Raw genomic sequence first — 12,875 nt, 5'->3', positions numbered from 1 at the left:
TACACATATACATACATTATTTGGACCCTTGCGTTTGATTGTTTTTGTTTAAATCCCTCAAAATGATCTATTCATACAGTAGCTGAGCAACTGCCATTAAGATTAATGGGAATGTTAATGATAAAATTCTCCTTGGTGAGAACCCACCTTAATGGCAGGCTGAGAGAGACAACGCAAGATGTTCCCCGTCCCCCATCTCTAAGGAACAGTGAGGAGATGCATGAAGTACACAATCTTCTCAAATTAAGTATCATCTCAGAGGGAGGATGCTTGAAGTACATCAACAGGAAGAGAATGAGAGAGCTGCAGATTGTTCTGTGAAACAATACACCAACCTAGCTGCAACAAGGGAATTTGTAGGCTGTATGGAGTAAACTGAAAATGGGGACTGGGCAGAGATGGAATGAGAGACCAGATGACCCCAGGCACTGGAATGAATCCTCAGGGTCTTGTGCTGGAGCTGATGGCTGACTGAGAAACTAGGCCAACGTGATGAAATCAAAAAGCTCATAGGAGTCTTACACAGGACTCAAAATGATGCAGATGTGCTTTCTCAAGTCCTCCAAGTTTTGAAGAAAGACCAAATTCACAACAAACCTACGACAACCAACATTTACGCTGCCCTGGATGAAAAGAGGATAAGCTAAGGCAGTTTGAAAACAAGGAGAGGATATGAATGCATGTTTTGTGAAAATGTATTTGAGGATGAATAGCATCGCCCTCCAAACATTTGATGTCTTTGATGGTTCAGGCAATGCCCCTACGTATTGTAATGAAAGAACTGGGCCAGGTGTCAGGGGGCTTTTTAAACAGAAATAGGATTCAGGACAGGTGTGCCTTTTAAGGGATCCTTTAATACACAACCATTTCTTTGGCACAGTTGTTTTCAAAAAGGGAAGTTGGACTTCTACACTATTGTATTCAAACAACGTTTTCCTTTTGTGAATGATTCCTGATGATTACAGGGAATGATTAAACCGTCATAGCTTTGCAAATGGCAGTAATAAAACACATGGTTTGAGATCACCTCATGCAGGGCTGAGCGATATGGACAAAAAAATTACCATGGTACAAATGTAACTATATGGTTTCTAGGTTTTTGTATGAAAAACAGCAGTCTAAATACATTTAATGTAAATGCACAAACACTATAGCTTGACCACAAAAATACTGTAATTATATTCAATTACTCCTTTAATACATTTAATACATGTAGAAAATCCTGCCGCGCCACAGAGCGCCATTCACATAGTTTTCCATGAATAAATTACATTATATTAGTCCCAAATCATTGTTAATGTACATAATAAATTGTGTATTGTGCATTTTCTGCAAAACGTTTGTCTTTCTGTGGCTCTAATAAAGTCTGTGTGCTTAATTTATAGAGCTGTAATATAGGTCGCGCTTTCTCTTTCCGTTTGCTCCGTTTTTTAAACACCGAACTTCAAACTCATCCATGCCAAATTGTTAATTCTTGAAGTAAACTTTGCTGAAACATATTAATATAATAAACATAACCGAATGATGGCACTTATTAACATAACAGTCCTTTCGATTAGCATAAATCAGCTACTCATAAGGCTAGGACATTTCCAATTTAAAAAATGAAACCCCTAAAGGGAATAGATACGAGATGGGAGAAATATACATCAATATCTTTTCACAATTATATCGTTGGGTAATTATACTGTCTATAAACTGCGGGCATAGGGGAGCCGTTATTAATATACAGGGCATTAAAATCGCTTATGAACACGCGCTTGTTTTTTACTTTCACTTTCGAGATTCACGATCACACGTACAGAGCAGCACTCGGCAGTACTTACCACACATTTTACAAGATTAGATGTTTGTCAGTGGTGCTCAGGATCTGCAAATCATTCGCCATCATCCTATCGGTCATCTCTCCTTACTCAGTGTATGTGGTAAGTGAAATGTTATGTACTGTAATGTAACGGACTACCGCTAGCAAGTGGCTAACCATGTCCCTTTAGTGGCTCCGCAGAACGCGTTATTTGCTTTCCGCGCTTTTCTGAATACGGATTCATCCACACCGCTAACCCAGCCGTGGGTGTTTGTGGTCCGCAAGGAACTTCGTCCTTACTGTAACAATTATATGCTAGGGCTGTGCAAATAATTAAATGTGTTTTTGAATGCGATATTGTGTAGCTTGTCAGTGAACTACGGCTCTGTGTAGTAAATGCCGCTCCATCTGAAAGCACGTGCTGGAGATTTACTACTAATCACAGAACCGGCTTTACTGACAAGATGCGCATGAAAATCGCATTCGATTATTTGCACAGCCCTATTATATGCTATGCAAGTCTTTTTTTTTATGCCACGCAAGTCTACAGTGTGTGCGTGAGACAATGTGTTCTTCTGTTGTCTTTGACAGCTTTTAGGTGCGTTATTGGCAGCGCCACCCTCTGCTTACATGAACGCGTCACCACCGCATCAGCACGGAAAACATGGGGAATTTTTTTAAGACAATAATCACACAACCTATTCGATATTCTATAATTAAATCAACTAATCGAATATTCGAAAATCGTGACCCATCCCTAGTATAAAGGTGTTTTTAGAGTTTGAACTGGTTTTGAGGTTGGCACATTTGTCATTGCTCAGGTTGTGTGGAAAGCACTTATGGAGATGATTTGGGTGTGTTTTATGCAAATGACTAACTTCAGGCACTTCCTCTCTCATTTAGAAAACTCAAAATTCATAAACATTAGAATGAGATTGAGATCAAATTCATGTGCAACAATACGTGTTGTGAACGCAATTATTAGTGTATGGCTCAACCAATGACATGTGGGACCGGGGCTATCTGTTTTGGCCAAAGGCAGATGGAAAGTGTTTGGGGAAACCTGTTTGAAAACAGCCATTATTTTTGCATTTCCATTTGGTGGTGCAAGAACTACACACTTAGCCTTTAAAGACAGCTGTCAAAATTCAATGTCCATATTTCTTCATGACTCTTAAATAAACTAGTCTAGAATGTCCTTTATGTACTCAATGAACAACAGTCACAGATTAGTCCCAACACATAAACACCCAAGAGCAAGACATTAACAACAACAAAAAGTTACTGATGAAGCCAATTAAAAGAGTGGCAGAGCATTTTCAAATTGTTAGAAAAAACGCAGTTGTGAACGAATGAACTTAATTTCTATGGCATGTAAACAGATGATAAACACGGGGTCAAGGTGTTTAGTGAGTACAGGGGTGAGGAGGTGGGGTTTTGAGACAGAGACGTGGTCTGTGAGCTGCTGCATGTTCAGACATGACAGTATAATATGTGCAAAAGCTGAATAAGGCAGAACTTACTCATACAGGCAGACAGGACAAATAACACAAACATCAAGAGGCTGTATAATGGGTAATAATATTAAACAGTAACTTAGCAGCTATGCTGAAAAGAAGCAAAATGCTTAAAACCAAAAGCATCTTGAGGGTACTGGAACAACCAAAGATTTCCGGTGTGAAAAAAGAAAGATGCAGTACTTCCGATTGTGGTTTCACTACCTAAACCAAAACAAAACCACTTCGCTTGTATCTCAAAAGGGTAGGCCTACTGTAATTTCTCAAATCTGAGGTAACATATAATTTAGAGAAATACTTTAAAAACAACCAAATAAATAATTGTCTAGTGTTTAGAAGGTTACCCAACAAAAGCAAGCCATTATAACCATTCTAAGCTGATTTGCTGTTTAAGGTGGTCTCCCAGCATGGCCAAGCTGGTGTTCAGATGGTTTAGCCAGTCAACAAGCTGGTCCCCCAGAATGACAAGCTAAAAAGTCCCAGAATCCATGTGAAACCAGGCTGGGAGACCAACAGTCCAGCTTAGGCTGGTTTAAGATGTTGTTTTCTTCAGGATAGGACTTTATGACCTAGTCTAGGGCTAAATATTTCCTTAATGCATTCTGCAGAAGCATTAAAATGCGTCTTGTGAATGATTAACCAAAGCTTGTAGATCCAGCGATCTATCAGAAAAACAGTAAGATTTTGTCATTCTATATATATTTACCATATACAATCCTGAATACATCACCATATAGCTCTCGATTATTTTCCTCTACATACCTCATTACATTTTCACTAGCATAAAAGCAATCAGATATTTCATTAGAATGAACATAATTTTCATAAACTGGTTCAAGGCCGAAGGTAATTGTGTCATCAATCTTTCTGGAATAGCTTTGCTAACTTAGCAACCAAATGCTACACGAGTCAATCAGGTTACCGATTAATCCTGTTTTGTGGCTAAATCTAACCAAAATAACTATATTTGTGTCTGTCGTTATCTTTTACATAAATAATGGCCTAATAAAGTTAAGTGCTGTAGTATTAAATAGTCTTTCACCACATCAATCTATCACACCATGCTAGCTAGTTAGCAGGGGGTTATAGAGTGCCACGCCAGGTCATTGTTTACATTGCTGACTACCTTTTGATTCTCAGATCCGTCTGATAGTTCATATAATATTGACTGTCTGACTAACTGATAGCCTTGTGTTTGAAAATAACAGCATCTAATTTATATTCGATGGATAAGTTAATTAAAAAGTGGCATAAAGGAACTGACACACTGAATTTACTTCCTTTTTATGGCTCCCTCCAAATCAACATACTATAGTATTGAAAATAATACTAAAGATGCTAATGGACTATATTCATAAGGGTGTTTGTGGATAAAAACTGTGTATCTATGAGTATTAATTTATTTATTAAAAAGCTGGCCTGCACAATACTCGAGCTAACCTTATTTCCAGCCACAAGCTTATCATCAATAAGTTGCACGATTGACCCAAATATATTTAGCATAATAATCTCGATTACCTCTTACTGACTAAGCTAAAATCTATACAAAAATGAAAGTGATTAATGGAAATATCTTGCTGAAATCCTTTACCAACGACACAACCAACTGAAATTTCTCCAGCGAGGCTATAAACCGCATTTTCAACCTTCGAGTTGTCAGAACAGCGTAGTAGTGATTTTTGCACTTAATGCATTATATGGTACAAAAACGACTGCAAATGTCCAGGGCGCTCCGGCCTCCCCACCCACCCTATAGGAGACAGTGCACGAATGTCCCACAGCCGCGCCATTCAATCAGAGCAGCCTCGCGAGCTTCGGGCTTACCAGATTTGAAGAACGTCGCTATATCGGCCGCGTCCTTAGCCGCCTCCTCTGCCCCTTCCCCCGAGCTCATGGCTGTGGCGAAAAACACACACAAAAAAAAACTAATATCCAAATCCTAAAGTTGTTCTTTATTTCCCCCACAGGCAAACGGGTTTAGAAAAGATGTCCGCCCCTGTGTCTGAGGAATGATCTGACACGGACGGAAAAAAGATCACTTCTGAGTGCTGGGGAACATCACAAAACCTCCTCCATCTTGGAGAACACAAATTAATAGCGCCGGCCGGCGGCTCTCCCAAGCGTAGCTGAGACGGAAAGTCAGGAAAAACTGCAGGGGCGGGAGTTTGCATCAGAAAATCTCTTTCCAGCGACCTTAACTGGGTCCTCCTCATGAGCCCAATAGTGATTGTTTTCGGTAGTATGGATTTTGAAACATCCAATTTCCCTTGACACTCTTCATGATAGATCCTATATTCATTATAAAGTACAAAAAATGTCTTCTCGGAATTGATTATCTCTCTCAAACCTAAGATAAAAGTTTTTATTGTAAACCCATTACTGCTGGATTATTTAAACATAACAAGGTGACTCAGGCCCTGATAGTTTGTTCAAATGATTGAACACTCAAATTTTACTCTCATTTTCTTCAGGACATTTCTGCCACAATTTTAATAAAGGCACCTTCTAAGCTTTCTCTTAAACACTACATGGCAATAACAACCACAACAGCACTTCCTAAACACCTGTAGCAACTCAACAAAAAGTTTTCTCTCTCTCTCTCTCTCTCTCTCTCTCTCTCTCTCTCTCTGTAAGTGAGGGTTTTGGAAAAGTCACAATTTATTTGTGAAGTACACAATTTGTTTAACTGCAAGTGAGTGAATAGGCTATATCATTTTGGGGGGGATCTTCTCCAGCATCTTTAGACCTGTAAGCAATTTTTATTGGTTTTTAATGCAGGTCAAATCTAACTCAAAAATCACAGTTTCTTAGATCAATGTAAGTTTGCCTAGATCCTGCTACGCATACATGCTATTCAAGTTCCTCTGTTTTATTTATTTTTTTTATTTATTTTTATAATTTGTCAGTGTAATTACTGTATTGAATTTTTCACTGTTGTCTCTGGGAAACGTCATGAAGCTTTCACTTATTGAATCACACCGACACCTGGTGGGTAAAACTGTATGTGCACCAATTGGGTAATTTAGCATTCTTCAGATGATACTTCTTCAATCTGTGCTGCAGTTGATCAGAATGCTGTTTCTAGCTCATCTAGATCAAAATCAGTCAAAATATGAAAAATCTGCAGTCTGTTTTGTCCCAAACCTGTATGAATTTCTTCAGTGGACCACAAAAGGATATGTACAACATAATGAGTCTCGGTCAGCGTTCACTTACATTATATGCTTTTTATTGTTAATGGCGACTGAGGCTGTCACTCAGTCGATTAAATTGTACGTAACATTTAATTTTATGTTCCACAGAAGAAAGAAAGTCATACAGGTTGCGAACAAACCAACAACAGTGGTAATCTGTTCAGATTCATATTCTGCACTCACAAGTATACTGAGTGGAAAATCAGAATCTAGACAAGATATTTTATTAGAAGTACAGCAAAGTTTGTACCGAATACGGCAACTGAGAATTATAGCAGAATTTTTATGGGTGCCTGCTCATGTTGAAGTGGAAGGAAATGAGGAGGTAGACAAGATATAGTGAAACGGGCTCTTAAGCAAACAAATATTGACATACATATACCCTTGAGTAAATCAGAAATTAAAGTAGCTGTCAGAAAGATATGGCAAGAGAGATGGGATAAAGGTAACAAAGGGCGACATTTGTATAATATAAATAAACGAGTAGGACATGTAAGAACTGCTTATGGTAATAGAAGGGATGATACATATCGCGATTGAGAATTGGACACTCTAATCTTAATAAATCACTCCAGATGATAGGAAGACATGAATCTGGTCAATGTAATCATTGTGGACTTCCAGAAACTGTAGAGCATGTGTTGATTAACTGTAGGGCATATGAAAGGGAAAGAATAGTTAAAAGAGGAATTAAAATCTGCCGGCATTAATTCTATGACATTACAGAATGTGTTAAACAGTTCTCATAAAGGTTATAAAGCTCTTATTCATTTTCTGAAAAGAACAAATGTATATAATAAAATATAGGTAGAAGGGTTTTTTTGTTTTTGTTTTTTTGAACGAGAATTTCCCTTGATATCGTCGCCTCACACTCCATCCCAGTAGAAAAAGAAATGGGAAAAATAAAGTTTGCCAAATACTTAAGTAACAGGAGGTTACTGATTTTTACTAAAGATAAACTACAAAGAGATAAGTTTCTCCGTGCAGAAACGCTGAATGGAGAGAGAATCAGTGTTCACATACCAGGAAATGCAGCTAAGATTAAAGGCGTTATTTATGATGTACCTGTGGCAATGACAATGGAGAGATAATACAGGAAGTGAAAGGAGGTAAAGTGATGAAAGCTACAAGATTACAAATGATAAGAAATGGGGTGAAAAAGGATAGCCTGTCAGTTCTCCTTGAGTTTGAAAGTGTTATGCCCAAGAAAATAAGAATGGGTTACAAACAAGAGAGAGAGAGAGAGAGAGAGAGAGAGAGAGTGTTTTGATTTTCTGACGAACTATTGTCACCCATCCACTAGGTGGTACGAACGTTTCTGCAGCAAAGAGAATTTGACCACAGAAAGAAGTAGAGGACTGAGGAAGTGGCCTAAACGGGGAAAAAAAATTGCATTTCACCACTTTTGTCTTAGCATCGCGGTTTGTTTTTTTTTCACTTTTCAATATTTTTTTTTAATGTTGGGTGCATAAAAGCGTATATCGCTAATTCGCTAATCTTTCGTTAATTCTTGCGTGCGAGGCTTTACAAGTAGGTGCGTCGCAAATATAATTTATTACGAAATGATAAGTGTAATACGTCTTCTTGATTCATGTTTTCTGTACTACATTTATTTTGCATGACTTGGCAAAGAACTAGATACTGTGCGAATAACACTCAATGAAACAACTTTGTGTTTTATTTTAGTTTTGAGAGATGGCTGATTTACTGACAGTGTACGACGATGACCAGGCCAACAGCTTTATTGAGTGCTCGGTAAATCTGTCTTATTTTGAGCCGAGTTTACAAAAACAGATATTGATGTTTTTTATTAAAACGTCATGTAAATGCATTGACCTAACTCTGGCACTTATATTGATAAATGTTTTTCCTCAGATCTGCGATAAAAGAATACGGGGCGAAACCCATTACAAAATACACGTGACCACATTACAACATTTGAAGGTAAGAAGAGAAAATCCAGTGTTGTGACTGAAGGAGTGGCAATAATAATTGATGATAACCGAACACCAAATTGGCATATCAGAATGATTTCTGAAGAATAACGTGACACCGAAGGCTGCTGAAAATTCACCTTTGCCATCACAGGAATAAATTACATTTTAAAATATATTAAACAGAAACGGTTCTTTTCAGTTGTAATAATATTTCACAAGATAAATGTTTTTATTGTATTTTTGATCAAATAAATGCAGCCTTGTGAGCATACAAGACTTAAAACAGCATTAAAAATATTTAATTCTAAACGTTTGACTAGTATTAGTACATATTTATATACAGTTTAGTAGTTCTGTGTTTCTGAAGTACTATTAATAATAGATTTTAAGTGGTTTTAGATTGTAATTGAATGTTTCGTTTTACTCACTTTTCTGCTTCATTCAACTTTAGGATTTCTAAGGAATAGAGATCAACCAGCGAACAACATTTTGCCTATTCATTTTCTTTGTCTTAGACATTGTATGCACAGGTTATGACCTTGTATACAGGTTATGTCTGCATTGCTTTATCAGTCCCAAAAGCTACTCATTTTGCTTTTAAAGCAAATTAGGAGGAGTTGTGTGGACACTGGAGTCTTTTGGGTTGTTCGATGACATTTCTTTGTCTTTACTATAAGATGGTGAGATACCAGTCCAATTAGATTTCATTTCGAGGACCAAATACACTTTACAGTTTTATAGGTTTATCTTTTTGCTTCTTCAATCTCCCGAACAGATGGAGCTGCTTGAAACAACATGTATATTCTTGTACACTTCTGCATATTTGAGAAGATTCAAGAGCTCTATAACATATTGCATTTTTTTTTTTAGTCTGAGGGCATCCTCACACTACTCCAAATAGTTGTCACCTGCACTAAAATGTGCGGTAGTTTGACAGCCTATAGCCATTATTGCTGTTGGTGGTGCAGCAAGATGATGTGCTTTTTCACAAGACTGCTAAAGGACTATTAGATGCTGCATACTAAAATGGCAGGAATTGTCCAAATCTGCCAGCTCCATTCTTAACTGGCTGGCCACAATGTTTCCGAGAGTCGTACGGCACAGGTTTTCTTTTAAAGTTTCTCAGCTGCTCCTTGTTGCTCTGATTTTCCAAACTTTGTGAGATTCATCATGACATTGAATCTTTGGAAGATACTCAGAGCGACACTTCTTGAGCACAACTATATATTCAGCTTGATTTAAGATTTCTGCATGGGAAGTAGTCTGTGCTTATGTTTGGTCAAATGGGAATTCTGACCATACAACTCTTACTGCATTATTTCTGTTTTGTGTATCCTCTGTGGAGACTGCTGTGCCTCTATAGCTATTGGCTACAAAGGGCTGGACAGTAAATAATCCAAATTTATTTCTGTTATATCACTTGGAAATTTAGTTGTTTTATAACATAACACAGGATACTGAATCCTAGTACATCCAGGGACACATTTTCATGTTTGTGTTATTTTGAATGACTTTTAGTAAAGTATGTTCTGACTGGATCTTTTCAGCTTTTACAGCTCCATGGCATGTTACTTTTGTGAAATTCTTCATTATTCATCTTATTTCCTCCCATGAACAAGTGAAACCCAAACTTGTAGTTTGTTTCTGGAAAATTTGGGATTCATTTTCCCACACACAATGCTTCCTTTATGATAACCATACTTGTGGTTCTTCAAACTTGAACTTTTTATCCAGAATGATGCACAATATGGGTCCCACAGAGCTTCTGGGGTAAAGTGCCTTAATCAAGAGCCCAGTGAATAAAGAAGGTCTCCCCCAAATGGGGTTTGGACCATCTACCGTCACAACACTCTTTGTTACCTGTGTGTTATTAACCTCTGTTTACTTTATTTCAGTATTGCAAGTAGCTCCTATGAAGTGCACATAAGTAAAATGTATAGTCACCTGTGCCTGTTTTTCCTCCACTGTTAATCTCTTCAAAGAAAGAGGACGCCCTAGCTTCACAAGGTAAGTAGTAAAAGTCACAACTTTGTCCAGAATTACTTCTAATGTCTAGGCATCTCACGGTCCCTGATTCTGTTGGATTTATACAAAAATGTAGTTTATGGGGTTCCTGTGGTTAGTCCTTATTGTGTTTAGTAAAAAGAAGTCAGATCAAATTTTGTTCAGACAGAGTTATCATCAGTGTGATAAGACTATACGAAATGTCCCAAAATCAAATTATTTTGTTTTATTTACTATTTATTGAGATTACATTGACATTTAATTTGCTATTTAAAAGCACATGTCTGTATCATATCAGGAAATTCAACAGAAATCTCAAGGAGTTTGTAAGTATGCAAATTGTCAGGTGTCATCTCATAGGTTCAGAAGGGTTTCCTTAGAGAAGGATGTCCTTCTGCCATCAAAATGTGTGGACATTACAGCTACAAAACTCACAGAATTCACCACTGATGATAGGAATCATAACAAGAACTGATTTTTGTCCCCAAAGTGATATGAAGACCTAGATGCTACAGGTTTATTTTATGAATTTGAAGACAAAGAAGAAACCGAATCCTTCTGGAATCACATGGGCCTGGATTTTTATCTGTTAAGTGGGTTTTTATAGTTGCAGTAAAACCATGGAATATTTAAGAAACAGGAATAACAATTTTTGTTATTCAAAGAATAAGAAGGGAATCTGTTTCAGGATTTTAGGGGGAATATGGGTGACTTTTTCAGCTTCATGGTTGGCATGAAATGGAAAATGCAACTTTCTTTTCTTTCCTCTTGTGCCATGTATCAGAGTGAAACCTGAGTGAAAAAAAATGGGACTTGATTTTGTCTATTGGGATTTGATTTGACTGCTGCGATAATTTCATGCAGGTGACCGGTTGTTGTGGGGAAGTATTGAAACCCGTCTGGCTACTGGATAACCTTATTGTCCAGCCTACTCTTCTCTGAAGTTGTGTACATTGATGTTGCAATGTCTATGTGAGGGGACGGGTTTTAAATTGTTTTTGATTTGAAAATTACAAGGGCATGTTTAAATAAATAGTAGTGATAATGTGGACATATAAATCCTTAAAGATCTGTAAAATTATTAATTTATGGACCTTATGGTTCAATTCATTGTTTGTGTCCTCCAGTATATTTTTTATTTTTTCCCTTGTTCAGTGTGAGATGATTAACTTGTAAATTTGTTACCTCAAAACATCATACATGCTGGAAATAACACAATGCTTGCAATGTGCTCAGCAGATTTTTATTTTGCAATGTCATAGAGTCCTCTTTTACATAAGCAGGCATCGAGGACAACACAAGCAAGCATACCATACACATTATGTGTATGGACAGTATCACAGGTGGATAAGTATGAATTTCTATAGCATCTTCTGGACTGGTCGCAATCCAGGGGATGCTGTTTTGCCACAATGATGTGTGAATGCTAGTACAATCGGTGTACCAGCTCATCACCTGGGCAAAAGCGGTTTCTTCAAATTGGACTTTGATGCTGGAGGATTTTCCCAAAGCTTCGTAGATTCTAGAGATCTGAGATTCCCATATGGATCCTTAAGTGGATGGGACAATTTGGTCTTGTTTCAGCATTATTCCACAATTCGAGACCAGATAGTCTTTCATCAAATGGAGTCTTTCATGATGGCTGAAAATTAGATGGACTCTCTGGATTTTGATGGAAATGTGATGTCTTTCAGCAGAGATATGGTGGGAATGGCCATTATATTCCAGTACAAAGGATGACACAAGAACTGTTTTACCTGCCAAAAAGCCTCAGGTCTAAATCAATGTCTAAGCAGAATAGGTGTTTGTGGACATGAACTTTATTTTCTGTTTGATAGTAGGTTAAATGGAAACGCAACGTTGAAGCAAACTTCAACATTTTGTTTTAACACAGAGAGGAGTCTTCATCAGCTAATTTGTGGGAATGTTTCTCAACCGTTAATGCCCTGTGGTCCACTTGTACCAAAAAAAAAAAAAAAACTATTACTGTGATCTGACCTGTTTAAACGGGTAGAAACATAATGACATAGGAAACATAGGATCTTTCAGATATTAACAATATATTATTTGTAAACTGCTGAAAAGATCATGTTTTATGAGCTTATTCTGTCCTTATAGGAGAGATTCCGAGACCACCTCCACTGCCGGAATGGACGGACATCAGAGAATATTTGGAATACCTGAATCTTGATGAGCCCATCATCGGTAAGACGACTTCAGAATCAAAACCATTAAAACATACCATTTAAAATAGAGTAAAGTGGTCTTAAAGGGATAGGTAACCCCTAAATAAAAAGTTAGTCATCATTTACTCACCTTATGTCATTAGGGTTGGGCCGATAGACGATGCCATCGTCCATCGCCGATGGCTGACAGACATCACGATGTTGAGCCGGCATCGTGATCTCCCCAACCCCCA

General features: G+C 37.6%; 2 protein-coding genes across 6 annotated transcripts in view; one reads left to right on the top strand and one right to left on the bottom strand.

Annotated features, from left to right (window-relative positions):
* Positions 1-5,458, bottom strand: part of LOC107696598 (triple functional domain protein) — a 114,035-nt gene extending 108,577 nt beyond the window's left edge. Inside the window, exon 1 of the mRNA XM_016497025.1 lies at positions 5,146-5,458. Within this exon, the coding sequence (XP_016352511.1) occupies positions 5,146-5,215 (70 nt within the window). The 5' untranslated portion in view covers positions 5,216-5,458. The remainder of the gene's footprint in view (positions 1-5,145) is intronic.
* Positions 5,459-7,791: 2,333 nt separating this feature from the next.
* The window catches only part of LOC107696596 (uncharacterized), an 11,586-nt gene continuing 6,502 nt past the window's right edge, over positions 7,792-12,875 (top strand). For 3 of the 5 annotated variants that reach the window (XM_016497019.1, XM_016497018.1, XM_016497017.1), the window contains exons 1-5: positions 7,792-8,049; positions 8,202-8,270; positions 8,391-8,459; positions 10,435-10,459; positions 12,575-12,661. In XM_016497019.1, coding sequence (XP_016352505.1) covers positions 8,211-8,270; positions 8,391-8,459; positions 10,435-10,459; positions 12,575-12,661 — 241 coding nt within the window. In that variant the 5' untranslated portion in view covers positions 7,792-8,049; positions 8,202-8,210. Of the gene's footprint in view, positions 8,050-8,201; positions 8,271-8,389; positions 8,460-10,434; positions 10,460-12,574; positions 12,662-12,875 lie in introns of those variants that run through there. The other 2 variants (XM_016497016.1, XM_016497020.1) reach the window with 2 other exon arrangements.

The sequence above is a fragment of the Sinocyclocheilus anshuiensis genome, unplaced genomic scaffold, assembly GCF_001515605.1.
Source record: "Sinocyclocheilus anshuiensis isolate Anshui unplaced genomic scaffold, SAMN03320099.WGS_v1.1 scaffold590, whole genome shotgun sequence".
NCBI classification, from domain to species: Eukaryota; Metazoa; Chordata; class Actinopteri; order Cypriniformes; family Cyprinidae; genus Sinocyclocheilus; species Sinocyclocheilus anshuiensis.
This window is presented reverse-complemented; position numbering and strand designations above follow the sequence as displayed.